The sequence below is a fragment of the Chamaea fasciata genome, unplaced genomic scaffold (genome assembly GCF_029207755.1).
Source record: "Chamaea fasciata isolate MVZ Bird 193981 ecotype frontalis unplaced genomic scaffold, bChaFas1.0.hap1 SCAF_4, whole genome shotgun sequence".
In the NCBI taxonomy this organism is placed as follows: Eukaryota; Metazoa; Chordata; class Aves; order Passeriformes; family Sylviidae; genus Chamaea; species Chamaea fasciata.
In genome coordinates this window covers 47,908,094-47,928,609 of record NW_027094089.1, presented here as the reverse complement: position 1 = coordinate 47,928,609, position 20,516 = coordinate 47,908,094, and the positions used below count along the sequence as shown (strand labels likewise).

The 20,516-nt window shown below is 38.7% G+C and overlaps 1 protein-coding gene across 2 annotated transcripts; it reads left to right on the top strand.

Annotated features, from left to right (window-relative positions):
* The first annotated feature begins 4,801 nt into the window (after window positions 1-4,801).
* On the top strand, window positions 4,802-19,538 carry C9orf72 (C9orf72-SMCR8 complex subunit). 2 transcript variants are annotated; one of them, XM_066181466.1, is made up of 11 exons: window positions 4,802-4,837; window positions 6,323-6,808; window positions 9,761-9,820; window positions 10,755-10,850; window positions 11,540-11,604; window positions 12,398-12,470; window positions 15,371-15,487; window positions 16,205-16,440; window positions 16,933-16,990; window positions 17,491-17,600; window positions 17,683-19,538. In XM_066181466.1, the coding sequence occupies exons 2-11, from the start codon at window positions 6,365-6,367 to the stop codon at window positions 17,867-17,869; spliced, it is 1,446 nt and encodes a 481-aa protein (XP_066037563.1). In that variant the 5' UTR covers window positions 4,802-4,837; window positions 6,323-6,364; the 3' UTR covers window positions 17,870-19,538. The 2 variants fall into 2 exon arrangements, with proteins under 2 accessions (XP_066037563.1, XP_066037564.1); XM_066181467.1 differs by lacking the exon at window positions 4,802-4,837 and adding an exon at window positions 4,952-5,273.
* The last annotated feature ends 978 nt before the right edge of the window (window positions 19,539-20,516 follow it).

Sequence of the window (20,516 nt, the reverse complement as noted above, 5' to 3'; positions counted from 1 at the left end):
CCATTTACATATATCTTCTGTAGCAATTTCACCAGTCACAAGGGCTTGAAGATGTAACACTTTTCTTTAGGGGATCAAATCACTATTTCCACAGGTGGAAGAATCAGGGGTGGGGGGAGATAGGGGAGAGGGAGTCCCCTTGAAATTAAATACCTCAGCACTTCAAAATTCTGTATCCCTAAATTCTATTTGAATATTGTTAACTTCAACTGAGTGGCTCTAGAATTTCAAGCTGCTTTCTGTAACTAATGCGTCCCTACACTGTCATGCCTGTGTATTTAGTGATCACACTGGAACAGGTTGCCCAGAGGTTGTGGATTCTGTCTCACTGGAGATATTCAGGACCCATCTGCACACAAACCTGTGCCATATGCTTTGGGATAACCCCAACCCTGCTTGAGCAGGGAGGTTGAACCAGATGACCCAATGTGGCCCCTTCCAATCTGACCCATTCTGTGATCAGAGAAGTACAAACATAATGACAGCACTCTGGGATAGCACCACTCAGATACAAACAGCTGGTGAGGGGCAGCTAGAATCAATACCAGAAGTTCTGTGTAATCAATTTATATTCACAGGTCAAGCTCAAATTTGCATGGGCCCTTACAAGCTCAAATTTGCATGTACTTACTAAAGCCAGTGATTCTAAGAACAAGTTAAAACTTGTAACAAGAGACTCAATGAACACACAGTGACAGTGTAAGCATGCTTCATTGGTTCTAACATAGATGTGAAATAGCCTTAAACCATCAACCAGAAGTACTGAGAAAAGGCCCATCATTCACCTCTTACAAGAATGACTAGCTGGTGATAGGGGAGTGCAAGTTTTGTTTTCTCAAAATCTGCCTTCATACTGCTTATGTGTACATAAAGCATAATCTCAGCACTGACCTGTACTACCACTGAGTGCTCCTGTTTCTTAAAACCTAATCCAACCTTTCCCATTTGCTCTCTTTTACCTTGGACATTAATTTTGCAGCAATCTGCTCTGGCTGAAAAAGAGTTTCATTACAGTGAAATTAGCTTTCTTCAATATCAGTTTTATGAAGTGATGCAAGCCTTCACTGTCCGAGTGCATGCATGGTTTCACTGAAGCAGGTAGCTAGGTAACACCATACATTTCCCTGGCCTTACGCCACCAGGCTGAGCAACTGAATTCCACTATATTTTATTTCTTTCCCTTCTTGTCCATGTACTCCCTTATTCTAAAGCGAGAACTCATGATGATGATTCAGGCTGCCATTACTAAAAACACAAATAAAATTGTGATGCGTTTTCACTTGAGCTCAGTGCCTGAGCTCACTTTCATCTTCTCTGTGTTACATACTCTAATTTCTGTGCAGATGTGCAGCATTAGGTTTCATAGCCAGATGTATTCTGTCAGGGGAAAAATAACCGTTTACACCGCAGCCCGTCATTTATCTGATGTGTCCAAAAAAGGCACCTGCAGAAATATTGTTAACACTCTTCAGATTATATGCAATGAGACTCACTTCTCTGTGAGAAGACAGTATTCAACAGTGAAGGAAATGAAAAAGACAACCACCTATTGCTATGACAGACAGAAATTTCACACTGCCAACACTATCACCGCAGCACTTACAGAGACTCATCTGTAACTTTGAGAACAAATAAAGGACTTGTAATTCATGATTATGTTTCTTTGGGTATGTTACAAATGATCAGAGCCAATATCCAAAATCAAAGATTTATTTAACAAATTTGAAAAGCAATTTCGGAAAACGCCACAATAAACTCGGACAACATCGATCGAATGTTGGGTGGACAATCCGGAAGCAGCAAAGGGTGCATCTCCGGAGTACTGCCCACAAATTCGGGGTCTCAGGGTAAGTGTTTTATTCCATTTTTCTACCCTGAGGCATAAACAAGATGGTAACAAAGAACCTGAAGAACATGACATCATGTACATAACACAATCATTGAAATGTCTGGTATCCCGCAAGGAATATCTGAAAGAGCTTCCTGAGAAATTGAAAAGACCTCTGAATAAAAAGTCTCCGAATCTTCTGTTGGAAGGTTTCTGCCGCCCTCCGCCCAGATTGGTATCGGATCTCCTGATGAACTGTGAATATGTGGTCAGCCCATGATTAATGGGTCGTTTCCCGGTTATCTCTCCAGCAGATGTCGAGGAAACACCTTTGGACTAAGAAAAGACTGTGGTATGTAAAGAGACGTCCTGGAATTGTTTCCATAAATTCAGGGTTTTTTACATTCCACTGCAAAGTTTAATACACACAATTTTGATCCATGAATTTAATACTATATATCTATTACAGGTAGAACATGATGATTTGACTTCAAATGTAGAATTCTCAAGGCAGTTGATAATGGGAAAACTGATACAGCAATGTTAAGTGTCTTATGCAAGGCTACACGACAATCCAGTTACAAAATTATGACAAAGCTTACATCTTCATTTCTGAAGTCCACTTATTCAGTATCATTACTGATTTAATAATAACTGCATTTTTTCTACTGTACAGCTTGGTGCCTATAACTGAATGATAATCAATTTAAAGACACAAACCCTTTTTTATGAACTGCATAGACTGCTATTTAGACAAGAGGTGAGCAGTGAAATGCCACGGTTTGATGTCCAATTTTTGTATTAAACAAATTAAATAGCAGTAACTTTTCAAACTAGTTTAGTTCCATTATTCCTCCAAGCTTTTCTGTAATGGTTACGCTTTTTTTACTTTTATTTGAGCTTTGCTTCTCAGAAATTAAAATTGCAATCCAACATAGACATAAGTAATTTCATGTTTAGCATTAGTTTTTAAAATCATTAATTAATCTAAAAGGCAAATTTTTGCTGGCTGAAGACCACATTTTTCAATGTGATACTGTTCAATTGTCTATCACTAAAGCAAATTTTACAGGCTTCTCAGGGAGGTCACGGAGTGTCTCTGGTAACATTCAAGACCCACCACGACACCTTACTATGTAACCTGCTCTAGGTGACTCTGCCTTGGCACGGAGGTTGGATAGGATTATCTCCAGAGGTCCCTCCCAAGGGGAATTGAAATTCTGTGAATTTTGAGGTGAGGGATTTTTGTGATTAAATTTGGAGAGTGTGAATAAAAAAATTAAAAAACAAACAAACAAAAAACCCACAAACAAACAAACAAACAAACAAACAACCAAAAAAACCCACCAAAAAACCCAAAACAAACAAAAAACCACCACACTTCAGGTCTCTTGTGTCCTATTAAGACTTCCTGAATGGCCCTGTTCAAGTTGCCAAAGATGCAAGTCCTCAAGGTACTTCAGGATTCAACCTCAGGGTACTTCAGCAAATTCCAATTTTCTAGGCCGTAATTAAATAAATGTCTCTAATACGTGACTGTGGGGATTTCAATCACAGAATCATAGCCTGTTAAGGGGTTGGAAGGGTCCTCAGAGACCATCCTGTTCCAACCCCCCACCATGGGCAGGGACACCTCCCACCACACCAGTTGCTCAAGGCCTTATCCAGTCCGGCTTTAAACATTGCCAGCGATGGGGCACTCAGTTTCTCTGGGCAACTCGTTCCTGTGTCTCATCACCCTCACAGTAAAGCATTTCTTCCCAATATCTAATCTGAATTTCCCCTCTGTCACTGTGAACCCATTCCTCCTTATCCTATCACTACAATTCCTAACGATGAGTATCCTCTCTGGCTTCCCCACAGGCCCCCGGACAGGACGACTAATTAAGAGGACTATAGGTACTCACCACGTACCTGCAACACTAAACAAACCTCGCACACCTTCACCATTCAGCATGCACTACTTTTGGCTACCAACTCCATCCCATCATTACTGTAATAGATATATAGCATTAAATTTGTGGATTAAAATTGTGTGTATTAAAACTTTACAGTGGAATGTAAAAACCCCTGAATTCCTGGAAACAGTTCCAGGGCATGTCTTTGCATACCACAGTCTTTTCACAGTCCAAAGGTGTTACCTCGACATCTGCCAGAGAGATATAACCAGGAAACGACCCATTAATCACGGGCTGACCACATCTTCACAGTTCACCAGGAGATCCGATACCAATCTGGGCAGAGGGCAGCAGAAACCTCCCGACAGAAGATTCGGAGACTTTTTATTCAGACATCTTTTTAATTTCTCAGGAAACTCTTTCAGATATTCCTTGTGGGATACCGGACATTTCAATGATTGTATTATGTACATGATGTCATATTCTTCGGGTTCTTTTGTTACCATCTTGTTTACGCCTCAGGGTAGAAAAATGGTATAAAACAATTACCCTGAGACCCGAAATGGGTGGGCAGTACTCTGGAGAAGCACCCTTTGCTGCTCCCGGATTGTCCACCCAACATTCGACCGATGTTGTCCGAGTTTATTGTGGCGTTTTCCGAAATTGCTTTTCAAATTTGTTAAATAAATCTTTGATTTTGGATATTGGTTCTGATAATTTATAACAATTACCAACTTCGTCTTTTAGGCCTAAAAGCCCCTCCATAAATTGTGCCGGATGCTCCCGACACAATACAGTTTTGTCTTTTGGCTTCCTCTACAAACCACACTGGGTTGGGCCTGTTTCCTTCCACTGTGACCCGCCAGACACGACCCACTCCCCTCGCCAGGGATACACCGGGCACGGATCCCCCAAGTTGGGCCTGGAGCCGTCACACCGGCACGGCTTCCCCCGGCTCGGCGTGGGGCGGTGACACCAGCACTGCCCCTCCCGCCCGGCGCGGTCACACCGGCAGAGCTTCTCCGGGGCCGGGGCGGTGCCGCGCCTGCGGAGGCCGCTGTGTGCGGCAGGGGCGGGGCGGCGCAGGCGCGGGGCAGCGGCCGGAGCCGAGGTGAGGCGGGCGTGGGGCCGGGGCGGTGGGTGTATGTTAGGGTTGGGGTCCGTGTCAGCGGTCGCTTTGCTTTGGGGAGAAAGGAGCGGGGCCGTCCCGCAGCTGCCTCCCTACGGCCTCCCCTGGAGGTTCAGAGCAGACACGAACGGTTCGACACGGGCCTGATCCGGGCCAGGAGAGCAGAGGTGCTGCAGCCGGCGAGGTGGCAGCGGCCTCGCCTTTGGAGAGGCGGTGGTGCAAGCCAGCCTCTGGTCAGCCCATGGGTGCAAGGAGTTAGTGGAAGTGGCTGGCGCCGTGTCTTCCCTGAAAATCGTAAAGTCACGGTGTCAGATAGCCATGTCAGATGGCGTGGCTTCCCGGTTGCTGCTCGGGCGGGGCACCGGTTGCCTCTTGAGAAGAAGCCGGAGCGAAAGAGGTTTTACGCTTCTGCTGTGAGGTAATAAATAAAAAAGGAAAAAGAAGTTCAGATGCAGAGCTCTGGCGTGTTAGAGCTGCGGTAGTGACGCGTGTGTTCCCGCTCCTGTGGTCCCGGGTGGGATTTCCTGCTGCTGTCGTGTGGAGCGCTGCTGGCAGAAAGGAGAGGAAGGTTACAAACTGCTCACGGGATGTTTTCCGCAGTATAAGTGGGTTCTAGCTGTTACAGTTTTCTGTCCTTGGTTCATTTGTTTGCAAATCTTTTTTATTTCATTTCTTCCTGTGACTCTAGCATAACTTTTACGGAAGATGGAACTTCCTGTTATCTTGTGCTGCCTCATCAGAATGGGAAAGCTGTAGAGTTGGTGGAAACTGCTGGGGAAAATGTTCAGGAATTGTGTAAAAGCAAGATAAGAAATTATCTGTCAATACATTCTCTGAAGTGCTGAACGCTTGTCTTGTATCATAACACTCTGCGCGTGATGTAAAGGATATATTTATCCTGTCAGTTTTCATACACAAACAGTATGTTGTGCAAGTTCATCATTCTTCTGTAATGAGTAAAGGGCATTTAAAGTCTGACTAACGATTGTAAAGCATGCCACTTCGTTATGTGAAACGAAGTTAATATACATATATACTAACTCTCTGAATGAAGTCTACAATGAAATCTTGGGGTAAGAAGTCAGGTTGCTTCTTAAAAGTGTCATTTGGAAAGAAAAGAATTGTGGAAAGGCTTTGGTTGGAAGGGACCTTAAAGATGATGTAGTTCCAACACCCCTTGCTCTGGGCAGGCATGCCATCCCACTAAATCAGGTTTCTCAGTGCTCCATCCAGCCTGGCCTTGATCATTTCCAGGGATTGAGCATCCACTTTTCTGGGCAACTTGTTCCCAGTGCATCACCACTGTCACAGTAAAGAATTTCTTCCTAACATCTAATCTAAATATTTCCTGTCTTGGTTTAAAACAAGTCCTATCACTCCCTGCCCATGTAAAAAGAAGATGATGTAATTATGAGGGCTGCTCTAACTTTTTTTTTCCCTACAAAAACCTTTTTTTTTTTTTTTTAGGTAATGTAATCATTTCAGTTAGACAAGAGGGAGGAAACAGGCATGTCAGCTCTTTGTCCACCACCGTCTCCAGCTGTTGCTAAGACAGAGATCTCTTTGAACGGCGAGTCACCATTATTGGCTGCCACTTTTGCTTACTGGGACAATATTCTTGGCCCTCGAGTGCGGCATATCTGGGCTCCAAAGACAGAACAGGTACTTCTCAGTGATGGTGAAATCATTTTTCTTGCTAACCACACCCTGAATGGAGAAATACTTCGGAATGCAGAAAGTGGTGCCATAGATGTGAAGTTCTTTGTTTTGGCTGAAAAAAGAGTAATTATTGTGTCATTGATCTTTGATGGAAACTGGAACGGAGACAGAAGCACATATGGACTATCAATTATACTTCCGCAAAGTGAACTTGGTTTCTACCTGCCCCTTCACAGAGTGTGCGTGGATAGGTTAACACACATTATAAGGAAAGGAAGGATATGGATGCATAAGGTAAGTTTATTCTTCATTACTTAAAATAATTGTTAGATTGTCTTGTGCAGAAGCAAAAATTGAGATGCTGTGACACCTGTTATGTGGAGTCCAGAGGAACAAACTCAGAAAAAGCTCATCTCTGTACAGATTTGAAGGTTAAAGGTTGTCAAATTATTATGTCAGCAAATTCAAGGCTGGGATGTTTAGCCACAGGATTATCCTGGTGATGCTATATAGCCTCTACAAGACTGTGTATTTGAAAGAGATTTCCTGCACAGTTTTTGATCTCTTGGAATTTCATATAAATTGTTGCTTTTAATTGTCTTAATTTGTGTATTTAAACTAGGTATAATTGTAAATTTACTGTGTTTGAAATCATTGTTTTCCTTGTTGAGGTCCGGAAAGGAAACTGATGCAATTAATCTTCTCATTGCTGTTACAGGTTTATTTTTTAAAAAAGAGGGTATTAATGAACAGTTCGTCAGGACTTAAAACCGTGTAGAACTAAAGAAGTACATCTGCTTTAGTGGAAATATTTCTGCTCCTGTCTAGGAAAACAGGCTAAATTGTTTCTTAAGCATTGGAACTCTGACCTTTGGGTAAATCATGGATATTTCCTTACTAAGTGAAATGTTTTATGTATTTTTCTTGAAACCAAATAACAGTCTAATGGTAAAAATAAAACTTTTTGTCATCTTGGAGTCCAAGCTGTCTTAAAACAGCAGAGTGTACATCAGCTCTAGTGTATATGATGATGCACATTTGTCTGTTATCATCTGTTCTGAGACCTGTAGTCAATATACTTTAAACTTATTCTTTGAGTGCTCTTGTCTGAACTTATTACAGAAATAACAAGCCAATATTACTTTTGTGGTGGTGTTTCCTTTTTGCTGTATTGCCTGATGATGGCTGGTAATGCTTTCTGAAACACTGGCTTTTCATACTTTCTGGGGTTTACTTTTCAGAGGACGTACAGTACATAAAGTTCTTTCTCAATATAGTGGAAACATAAATATTTATTTCCTTAATCCAGTCTTTTAAAACCCTGCTAGATGTTAGTGGTTTTGATGTAAGTGAATGCTGTCTCATATTCCTGATTGCATTGCTTCTTTCATTTACTGTCCTCTGTACTGACTTCTAATGTGAGTGCTCAGATAAGAATTATCCATCGTTTTTAGCTATTATACATTTTCTCAGTTTTTAGATACTGCTCCATACCAGTATGTTTCCACAGTAGAAGTAACCTTCAAGCAGCATCAAGAATGACAAAAAGTTTTTTTCTTTGAGCAGGTAGGTCAGTTGAATTAGCTGAGACAATGATACATTCTGAATTCTGAAATAGACATTTATTATGGTTTTTTGGGTTTTTTGTTTTTTGAAGGAGAGCACAGATCCCTTCATATATTTGCAATTCTTCAGTCTTATTTAGAAAAGAGAAAACTGCTTGGAAAATGTAGATTAAAATTTAGGCATGAGTTGTAGAATAATCATAACAATGATAACGAATTAAAACTGCTTCATTCTGTAGTTTGCATTTTGAGGTAGTTTAGCAGCTATGGTTACATGCAGCAAATTAAAAAAAAATTATAGAGTCTGTCTGAAAGGTGTTGTGTATCTGTTCTGGATGTTCTGACAGTTGTGAATATTAGCTCTCGTTAGTTCTGCATAATGTAGTGCCAGGTAACATTTCCAGCTAGACTTGAGATAAGAAGAAGCCTTCTGAACTCGAAAATTAGGAGAAACATGGTGCAGTGTTCAGACTGGCAAAGAAAGACAAGCAACTCTGAACAAGTAATCAATATGGGATTAGAAACCCCTTTCACCTACTCCAATTTATGCTCTGTATGTTTGTCTAATAATTTTGAACAGTTATATTTCTGAAAAGAAATATATTCTTATATATATTCTGAACCATTTGTTCAGCCTTATCTTCAAGAAGACTGAGGTTTTTTTCAGGTGATTGTCAAGGATGTCTTTCTTCTCTGACTGAAGGCTGGAGGTGCCCTGAAGGAATCTGCCTTGTTCCAGTATTGGTTTTCACTGATGCTTCTTTTAGATGGTTAGAAAAGTTTTATTCCTGTTTAAGGGTAAACTACTCTAGCTTATTTCCTATCCATCTGCTCAAAGAAACCTCTTGCAGACTCTTTTCACACTTGAAGTTGATTAACTCGGAGTAGGTCAGTCACAGGAAACTAATGAGGAACCAATAAAAATGCAATAACCTGTCAGCATCTAGCAAAAGTTATCATTTGTTCTATCAGCGTCTGCTATTTTTTGTGACTGGTGTTAATGCTCTAGTGATCAATGCCAAATTGTCTTTGTGAATAATAACTGTTCCATTGCAAGTTCATTTTAAATGCAGTTTGCTATTCAGCTGCTGATGAGTCTATTTTCAGAGCTTTGTTCAGCCTCTTGTACATTGTGTTTTGTGTACTTTGAGGTTTCATATCTCCTGTACTTGTTTATAAAACAATGTTTTGAAGATTTGTAAGTGCCTCAAGAAGTGAGGGGAAAAAGGTCTTTTGTTTCCCACCCTCTCCAGTCAAATAATTTTTCTCATTCTGAAGATCTTACTTTTTTCTTTTTGCGTCAGAAATCCTCAATTTATACTGTATCCATTTGAAAATAAAAATCCATACATAAAGTGGAATTCTTCACTGTAATCTGATCATGTGGCATTTTCTTGATCTGTAATAAAGAAAATGTTCTAACATTGTCATCAAACACTTCCTTTCCTGCCCAAACATGGGCGATGTGCAGTGGAGTGCAGAGCAGGGAGTGTTGATCTTTGTTGTGTGACATCACTTCCTCCTAAAGTCAACTCTGTAAAAGAAAAAAAGACTTGAACATCAAAATTTCAATCTAAGAAGCGTGACTCTACAAGGAAGGAACTGTAATGAGTGACTGTTGTGTGCATACATACATGAACAAATGCCAGAGCGTTTATATTTAACTGCTTCTCTTGCTCAGGAGAGGCAAGAACATTTCCAGAAGATTGTCTTGGAAGGCACAGAAAGAGTGGAGGATCAGGTAAGGGCCATCTGGTGGATGCAAATGACACACCATTGCAAAACCATTTGACTGCATCAGATGACTGTAGAAGTTGGTGTTGCTTCATATTTCTGGTATCGAGGAGGATGCGCTGGTCTGGCTAATAATGAGACATGCACAGTAGGCAAAGTTTCTGAAGACAGGATGATGGAAGCTGTGATCAAATTAAAGGAAAATATATTTAATCACTTTAGGGATAAAGTAGAAATCTGTGAAGAATATTACCTTTCATAAAAGGAAACTGATTAACTTGAACTTGAAGCTCTGAAGGTAGCAGCGTCTGTGGAGTCATGCCACCCTCCTGTCAAGGTGGTTTTTCCATTAGGTTAGGTCACCTTTTAGAATTACAGAGACATACAGAATCTATCATGTTGAAATGTGCTTGGAAACTTAATGGATGAGACCATGAAAAGAATTTGATTTCTGAAACTCTAAATGTGAGATTGTGGCTTCATTTTCTTGTGATAGATAAGTCAGGAAAGTATTTTTGCATGTTAATAAGTAATATGCCTGGTTTTGGTTTCCAGTCATTGTTAAAACATCAGACTTGTACGTAAAATGCTTAACAGTGATTGCACATAACACAGTATGATCAAATTACCTCACATCTGTCTTGGGTTGCAAACAACATCAAATACTTGTTGTCTAGGCCAATCAAAACTGATGCTGAAAATTCACATAAGACCTAGAAATACATTTTAGGTATGATGTTAAGAAGCCAAATAGGTGTTTCCAGTTCATAATTACTGATGAACAAAGCCCAAAAGGTCTATGCGTCAATTTCTGCTCATACTACCCTTCCAAGCAATAGGAAGTTAGGATGTCTTGCATGTAATACTGCAAGTTCACATTAGTAATAACTTCTAATACTACCCAATGTGCTTTTACTTCAAGCATCTTATTTATCGTGCAGGGTCAGAGCATCATTCCAATGCTGACAGGAGAAGTCATTCCTGTAATGGAACTCCTTTCATCTATGAAATCACACAGTGTTCCAGAAGAAATAGATGTAAGTTCTTGTTTTATTTGTATTCTGAATTCTTTAAAAATGACTTTCTCCCTATGGATAAAACATAGCTTTGGAACTCAACTTTGGTACTCACTTTGCCAGAGAAAATGCCGATTTTGCTAAATTCTTGTGTAGTCCTGTTGCTCCACATCAAGTTCTCCTAAGTGGTGTACGGAACGACATAGTATTAATGTCAAGAAATGCCATAATGGCATTTTTTACAGTCATCACTTAGCAAAATTGACTGTATGATTGTATGAGTGGAAAGGCAGTTTGATGCAAACCAAAATGAATGGGCAGATTAAAGGATTTGATGTTGATACCTGTTTTTGAGCATTACAGTGTTCTCATGGAAGAAGTAGAATTGATACTAATTAATTGATACTAATTAATAATAGACATGCTCTAGTGTAAAGTATTCTGGACATTTTTTACAGAAAAAAAAAAAAAAAAGGCACAACCACTAGGAGGACCCTGACTTGTGACTGGTGAGGACTTAATAAACAAGTTGTTTTCTCATTTTCAAAATGCTTTGTCTGAAGTCAGGTCTTCTGAAGATTCTGCTTTTCAGGGAATTCTTACAACTTAAATAGTTTTCAAACAGTTCCCATCTGTCAAAGTGAAATTCGACTAATTAGAAGGTGATCTGATTCTTGTCTAACTTTTTTTTATATTTACTTGCATTTCAGATAAGTGACACAGTGCTAAATGATGATGACATTGGGGATAGTTGCCATGAAGGCTTCCTCCTCAAGTATGAAATTCAGTTTTGATTTATGCTGTAGTAAAATGATTTACACTTGTGTATGAATCTCAGTGTATCTATGTGCATGTGAACATGGATTGGAATAGATTTCTTTATAGGAGGGGGAACAATTACACGTATTTGGCTTTTTGAGTTTTTGTCATTAAAATGTTATAAAAGTTTCTGTTATTTTACAAGAATGGTTCTAGGCTAATAGCTGCATCTTTGTTGTCACAGAATCATTTGTTTGATAAAAGAATTCCTATCAAATACGTGTTTTTCTTTGATACCTACATTTAGTTTTATACGACTCTAAGTCAAAGTCTTTCATTTTTTGAAATAGCAAAAAGCCTGGATTGTGCATAAACTCTAAATGAGAGTCATTAATGGTTAGGCACGTAGCATGCATATTGTTGAGTTGTGTATTTCTCTTTTTCCCCTGTTTTTGATTTTTAAGTAGAAATAGTTGAACTTGAGAGCTACTTGGTCTCTTCCTATGGGATAATGTATTTAATAGATTTTAATTGATGTTCTGTCATCTTTCATAGTATCTCCTGCATGACTGCATTCATATATGTAGTGCTTGGTACATCTATTTATACACCATCACATGTGCTTCCTGAAGAAACTATTGAACTTCTGGATTTCAGCAGTAACCTACACTACTGTATAAAGTCCTATGGTTATGGGCATGTAGGCTGTATTTATACTTGAAGCACTTTATTCTTCTTGTAAAGGTGATAATTGTTTCATTTGAAAAATCTCATTAAATGTATTAACCTATGTCTGTTTTTACTTGCAGTGCCATTAGTTCACACCTGCAGACCTGTGGTTGTTCAGTAGTCGTAGGAAGCAGTGCAGAAAAAGTTAATAAGGTAACATACTTTCTAATAAACTGAACTTAAATGCTGATTATTAGGAGTGGTACTTGGAACAAAGTTAATCTGTAAACATGCTTGAGGCTGAAGAAAGGAGTACTGTTGTCTGGCCATCTTCAGCTGAATGGTCTAGCAGAAGATAATTCTGCCAGAAAATTGCCTTTCAGTTGTATTCTGACAACTTTTAGAAAATCAATGTATTTAACTGATACAGGACATAAGTAGTAAATGAGTCTGAGCTTTAAAAATTAGGTTTTTAGCTAAAATACACAAATCAAAGAGACCTGACTGGCTTGCCCGTTTCAGCTATGTCATGGAATCATGGAATGATCAAAGTTGGAAAAGACCTTTAAGGTCATTCAGTCCAGCCATCCAGCTGGCACTGCCAGTGTAACTCCTAAACCACTCAACCACATCACCCAGCAGCAGATCCAGACACCTCTTAAACACCTCCTGGTATGGGGACTCCACCATCTCCCTGGGCAACCTATTCCAGTGCCTGACAGCCAACAGCAAATTTTTTTTTTTATAATAATTAATCTGAATCTCTCCTGTCTCACTTCAAGATCATTTCTTGTCCTCTCACTGCAGGCATGGCAGGAGAGACCAGTCCTTACCTCACTGCACTCTCCTTTCAGGGAGTTGTAGAGAGTGATGAGGTCACCTGAGCCTCCTCTTCTCAAGCCTAAATAGCCATTCCTCTTAAGACATGTTTTCTAGTCCTTTCATGAGCCTTGTTGCCCTTCTCTGGACACATAACAGCACTTCAGTGTCCTTTTAGAAGCAAGAAGCCCAGTAGTAAAGACGGTTTGTGCTGTGGTCTCACGAGAACCAGGTACAGGGTGCAGGACCACTGCCCTGGTCCTGCTGGTCACAGTATTGCTGATACAGGACAGGATGCCATTGGCCTTTTTGGCTGCCTGAGCACACTGCTGGCTCATTTAAAGCTGGCTGTCAACCAGCACCCCCAGGTCCCTCTTTCCTTAACAGCTCTCAAGCCACTTGCCCGCAACCTGTAGTGCTGCATGGGGTTATTGTAACTCAAAGGTGGAACCCAGCACTTGGCCTTTTTGCACCTCATGCAGTTTGTCCTTGGCCCATTGATCAAGTCTGTCCAGGTCTCTCTGCAGAGCCTTCTGTCCTTGAACAGAGCACTTCTGGCCAGCTAGGTGTCATCTGCAAACTGACTGAGGGTGCACTCAGTCCCCACATCCAGATCATCAGTAAACAGGACCAAGCCCAGAAATAAACCCTCGGGAGCACTGGTAGTGATGAATATACAGACAATACCCATGTCTTTGGATATTGTCGGTGTGCTCTTAAACAGTAAAGTTCTCCGTAATTTCTCCTGCACTGGGCAGTAAACATACTTCTGTATCATGCTTGTGTGTTGTGGAACCTGTGTCTGTTTCTTCAGTGTGAAATAAAAAATGATGAACAGTGGACCTGCTGAATATATTATATATTTCTTATGGACTATACATACCATATATTATGTATTTTATAGTATAGAGGGCTTCTTGCCTTAATGAAATATAAAAGTTTCTAATAAAAAATTTAAAAGTTCTTTTAGTAAACCTATGTTACAAATTAAACAGTTTGTTATGCTTTACAAAAATTGGCGCAGAGGGAATGTATTGTTTCTTGTGTATTACCAGCAGTGATAAAGGACCTCTGATCAAATCAACAGTAAAAGCAGATGTCCACAAGCAGCAGGTAAACCAGAGAAAAGAAAATTCTCATATCTTAGCTGCAATCACAGCTAACCATAGTTAATATGTATTGTTTCAGGGATTTAAGATTTACACACAATTAAGTTTTTGGAAATGTTATATGCTTAAGAGAAATGTTATATATGTACACACGTGTGCTATATATAATACAAGAGGAAATATTAGAAGGTTAAGTAGTTATAAAAAACTTGTGGATCATTAAATAGTTAATAAAAAGGATTTAATGTCTAAATGGCTATGAAAATGTAAAATGGTATATAGATAAACTAGACAGTATAGGAAAAAGTGTAAGAAACAGTACAGGAAAAAGAATTTGAGCCTCAAGATCCATCCAGGGTAAATTTTAGAAATTAATTCTATACATGTTCTTATCAGCAGCATGCTCCTTGTGTCACAGTACAACTCTTCTGAAGTAACTGCTTTCTTAATAGCATATTTCACTTTGCCTCAAAGTAAAAAAGAAACATTTGTGGCATGCTGTGACAAAAAGTGTCAGTCAAAAATTGTTTTAGGTACTGCAGAAACACATTGTGTAAGGAAAGAGCCTTTTCAAATATCTTACAGACACAGATAGAACACCACAACTTAAGACTGAAAGATGTGCAGAATGGAATATATGTTGTATTTGGAGTGATTACTGGTAGCTGTTTCAGCCCAAAAGTTTGAAGATAGGTGATGAAGTACCTGTGTTCATTATAGTAGAGTTTAAGGAAATTACTGAGGAAATAAGCATGGATGCTTACTTACAAAATTGACTGTGCCTGATTTGAGACAATAACTGCTATTTCAATATGAAATTTATAAACTAAGAGGCCTAAAAGGCTAGGAAAGTAATCACAGTAACTCATGTATATTAAAAGAAAGATGTAGAAGACAAAAGTGATTTGTTCTGCGTAATTGGGTAAAAAACAAACTTGGTTGCAAAAACGTGTTGAATTTGTTCATCATTTGACAAGAAGCTGGAGTAGTATGGCTTACAGCACCAGTAATTAAAAAAATAAATAAAAGTAGGCATGTCACTGTTCTATGTCATTATATAAAGTTTTGGCTTTTCTAGTAAGTGTGGTGAACTATTTTGTTCATCATTTGAAATGCCTAATACGGTCTAGTCAGACACACTTCCTTACATTTTCATGTTTTTCAAAACTGTTCTTTTTAATGCAGATTGTGAGAACATTATGCCTGTTTCTCACACCGTCTGAGCGGAAGTGTTCCAGACTCTGTAGAAGTGAGTCCTCTTTCAAATATGAGTCAGGACTTTTTGTTCAAGGCTTACTCAAAGTAAGTATGCTTAGGAAAGTTCTGTTCTTCTGTAGTTTAAGAACATTCTTCAGTGTATGTTTTTGCATTTGATATGCACACACATACACGCATTCACATTCAAAAAAATGTGTCGTCTTCCCTTGATGTCATTTTTTCTGGCACTGTAACTTTCCTTATAATTATCTTCAAGTTAAAATTCCAAGCCAGTCTTTTCTGTTACACATCTGTTTTTTGAGGTTTGTTTAGGATTGTTCCTGTACTTTGAGGTACAATAATAATACGCTTTTGTCTGCTTGGGGCTAGAATTCCAGAAGGCATTAAAGTTTTTGTGTTTTTAACAAAACCAAGAAAGAACAATCGCATCAGGCCTGGACTTTACAAGTATTTCAGACAATCTGTAGCAATTATGAAGATGAATAGAAAAATAATGCTTCTTGCTGTAGTAAGCAGTCTGAACTTACCAGGTAACTATAATACTCTAATGCTAATGGGCTCACAAACCAGGTGATGCAATACTCTAATACACAGGTCACCTCAGTACCTGTTTTCACCTTTGGGTTAAGGAAATCATCCAGTGTTAAGGACTTACTACTGCAATAAAACCACCAACTGTCCCAAACAAAATACATAGAAACAAATGGGTTATAAAATGTAGGAATGATGTTTAAATATTGTTTTGTCCCAGTATAGCTTTGCATTTTTGACTAAAATAAAGGACTTTTTTCACTAAAACAGGATGCAACAGGAAGCTTTGTGCTGCCCTTCCGTCAAGTAATGTATGCCCCATACCCTACTACACATATAGATGTGGATGTCAATACAGTGAAGCAGATGCCCCCTTGTCATGAACATATCTATAACCAACGACGATACATGAGATCTGAGCTGACAGCATTTTGGAGAGCTAATTCGAATGAAGAAATGTCTCAAGATCATATTATCTACACTGATGAGAGTTTCACACCTGATTTGTACGTATTCTCACATCTCACAAAGTTACTTGATTTGGGATAAGAGTGTAGACTACAGAGCCTACTTGCTAACAAAGTATGTAGAGCTTCTTGAAAGCAAAAAAAGGTCTTCAGTTCTCGTAGTTACACTTGTTTTGGCAGAATTCACCTGGTCTTTCTGTAGTTTGGTTACATCAAATATTATTGAAATTAATTTTCAGTGATGAATCTGACCACGTCTTGTTAATTTATTGCCTGTTTTAATTAGGGATATAATAGAGCAAAGTGTATTTGATAGAGCCCAATGGCTTTCCTGGATTTAGTTCATTTCTTCTGAGTGCTTTAAAATTCTGTGTTATCTTTAAAAATACCAGAGTTCTAATTCACTACAATTTTGAATTCACTTTTAATTTCAACCAGACTATCAACAGTAATGCTACTGCTGTGCTCAACTCCTGTCGAGTTAATATCTCTTATTGGCATTAACTCACACGTTTGTTTTCTTTTCTATAGAAATGTCTTTCAAGATATTGTGCACAGAGATACATTAGTGAAAGCCTTCTTGGATCAGGTAATTTTTTTTTCTTTTTTCAGAAAAAAAAAAAAAAAAAGAAACACAGGTTAGTACTTCAACCCCTAGTAACAGATAATTTAACACAAATACATTATTTAATGGTTTGGTAGCTTTTCTCCATACTACTGCTGTTACTCTTCTCTACATAAGTAGAAAGAAAAATACTGATATAAAACTGAGACTCCTGCTTAAGCTGAAAAACAAGGGCCATTTTCTATTGCTGCGCAACAGTGTCTACAACTGCAGTATTTAAAAAGCTGCATGACTGGGAATAATTTCAGATAATTGTCCAAACAGAATTGTAATACAGCTTTTATTGTATCTGAGCTGATAAAAAACATAGAAAGCATGCTGACTGTGTACAAATCTGCTGTTATTTGCCTGCTTTGCTATAATTAAGGATATGTTATGTGTGTATGCAATGTTTCTTTATTTTCCAGATTCCTGAAATGATTCTTGAATTTCCATGTCTACCTAATATTCTTAATTTTTAACAGATCTTTCACCTGAAGCCTGGCTTGTCTCTAAGGAGTACTTTCCTTGCACAGTTTCTGCTAGTCCTTCACAGAAAAGCCTTAACTTTAATAAAGTACATAGAGGATGACACGTAAGTGAACGGATTATGGAAAGCAGATTTAGAGAAACTTCTTTTGTTAGTTTTTAAAACAGATGTTTTTATTTCCTTGCAGGCAAAAAGGCAAAAAACCTTTCAAGTCTCTTCGTAGCTTAAAGATAGATCTTGACTTGACAGCAGAGGGCGATCTTAACATAATAATGGCTTTGGCTGAGAAGATGAAACCAGGTCTACACTCCTTTATCTTTGGGAGGCCTTTCTACACTAGTGTACAAGAACGTGACATGCTCATGACATTTTAAAGTCTTCCCTGCATCTGTTATTGTAGTCCTGCAGAGCACGTAATCTGTAAGTGTGATCCCCACACTGGTGACAAAAGCATTGACGACTGAGTGTGAAGCGTCAGGAGCATAGTGACATAGAGGTGTGTCTCAAGCAGTAGGGGTCTTGTTAGAGGGAATTTCAGCTTAGCTAGATAAGCATGATTTTAGTTAATTGGTCTCTTCTGTGTTTTTTTAATTGTATATGTTACCAGAGGTTCCTTGGCCATGTTGGCTTAGTGGATAAATGTGGATATGTTTTGATGTATGATAAAGCATTTTAATTTTTATTCCCCGGAGACTTTTTCCAGGTGCGTGTCAGATTTTCGCTGTTCTGCTGTGTCAGTATTTTCAGTGTTCTCACAGAAAACAGTACTATGTTCTCTCTAACCATGGAGGGTTGCAGAAAAGGTGCCTTCCAAGAGTTTCAGGGGTTTTTTAACTGTTGTTCTTAAGTATGTGTTGCAAATCTTAAATACAACTTTAACTCATCTGCCTCTTTTAACGCTACTGTTTCCTTCCTTTACAGCATTTAAACATACTTGGAATTTTTAATATACTACAAAGTGCTATTTCTGAGTGCAGACCGTTGATTATTTGCAGCTTAAATAGCCGTACATTGCACATTAGATCATTACTCAAGCAGCTTTGTCCATTTAAGTGCCAACGAGGATACTCTTACCATATATTTCTGTGCTGTCCTGCAGTGGAGTGGTTAGTGATCAGGTAACTGAGGTCTTTCAAAACACAAAGCAGAAGACTCATGTCGTTCCACAGCAGCTGTCAGTCTTTCTGTGTGTAAACTGTAACTGCTAGTGATCGTTGTACTGTCAGTTTTAATGAGGCTCACAGAATCATGTAGAATGGAAAAAACGTTCAAGATCATTGAGTCCAACCATTAACCCAAAACTGCCAGTTAGAAGTTAGATTCACAACTTTTCCTGAAATGTCTAATACTCAGATTTTAAAAGAAATACTGTCCTTTATTTCGATGCCAAAATTCCCTTACATTTCCTGAAAGACAAATATTCTCAATCAAATATTTAGAGCCTCTAAAAGATATGAAATTGAGCCTCATCTGCAGACCATTTTCGTGAGTTTGCATCATCGGTGTTAACTGGTTGCAAAAGAACTGACATTTTGTGCAGTCATCTTTTTGCTGTACATGAATGTAGATCTTGGTGATTCATCAAGGAACTTGTCAGAATTACATAAGTTACTTCTGAGATTTTTGTTTGTCATTCTACCACTACTGTTCCCTTCTGAATTTTCAGTCAAGACATTAGAGCCTGAATGTGCTTAAGTTGTTACTCTCATCTCTAGTGAAAGAAATGTAATAAACACTTCCAAAACTTCTAATGTAGAAGTGGTGTAGGAGCTTTAAATCCGCTGCTGAAATTAATCCTTTCTGATTGATAAGCATTAGAAACTCAACACTGACACTACTAACAGTGAAGCTTTTGTTTACTGAAGATTCTGTTGCTTTTTGAAGTTACTAAAAACTGGAAATTCAGTTGCTGCTTTTGTTGCACAGCTGTCACAAGTGCAGAATATATAGTGAAATACATTGTTAAATGCATCTGCATGTCCTGTTGTAAATCTAGCTTGGGAAACAAAGTAATAAAATTCATGCACAATTTTTGGACTTTAATTGTTGCTGATTTTTTTCACAGAATTTCTACTCTGTATCTAAAAGCATCATTATATTTTATGATTTGAATTAAAGAAGAAACTTTGCTTCCTTCTCGTTAAATTAAGTTATTCTTGGATGTTGCTGTCACTTATGAAAGTCACATCTTATTTAGTTCCTTCATTTCTGTTAAGGACTTACTCATTTCAAGCTGAGACCAGTGGCACTTGCTATGCCTCTGATGTACTCAATTACGAATTTTAAAAAGCTTAAATCCCATAGGTGAGAGGTTAGAAATGTTATCTAGCAGTCAGTGAGTACCTTTCTTCAGGATTTTATTTCCTTATATTTAAAAGAAAATGGCAAATTTATTTTTTCCAGCTGGATTTGAAAAGGAAGTAATGTTTTCAAGCATTTTTAGTAGCAAATTATTCCTAGTCTTTGCACACCTAAAAAGGTGGCATAGAAAGATATCCACTGGAATGTCTTTCGTGTAAGGACCACAGACGATATTCCCTGTCTATATACCAGTATGTTGTGATGTCAGTTTTATTCTAGAGCAGAATAGGCATTTTGGCAATGTTCTTATCCCTAAGCCAGCAGTTTGTTACACCAATACAGAGTGCCAGGACTTCTGCACTCAGTTCTGTACTGGCTAAAGATGTTAGAAAGCTTTTTCCTCCTATTCTCAGACCTGTGAGCGCAAAAGAACGTGATCCAGAACATGAGGACAAGCAGGCATGGTGCTCCCCTCTGCTGTCTAATCAGAGCCTGCAAAGCAAGCATTTTGTCCTCTTCAGCAGCGGGGAGGCACAGACCATACTCATTAGTGTGCCAAGTAGGCTTTTGCAAAAGAGTTGAACATGGTTGTCTTGCTTACCTGTGTCCTGACATAGAGCATCTGTTACACTTCCAACTTGGGAAAAACATTAAGGAAGCTCCAGGGCAGTATGTCCTTATTTGTTGTTCACATGATATTTCAGTTATAGGAAGTCATTA

Bases quoted from the DNA above. Each gene is read 5' to 3' on its own strand.
- C9orf72 (XM_066181466.1), top strand. From the start codon at position 6,365: ATGTCAGCTCTTTGTCCACCACCGTCTCCAGCTGTTGCTAAGACAGAG. The intron at 15,488-16,204 runs GTAAGTATGCTT...TCACTAAAACAG, and splicing joins TTGTTCAAGGCTTACTCAAA to GATGCAACAGGAAGCTTTGT. The intron at 17,601-17,682 runs GTAAGTGAACGG...ATTTCCTTGCAG, and splicing joins AAGTACATAGAGGATGACAC to GCAAAAAGGCAAAAAACCTT.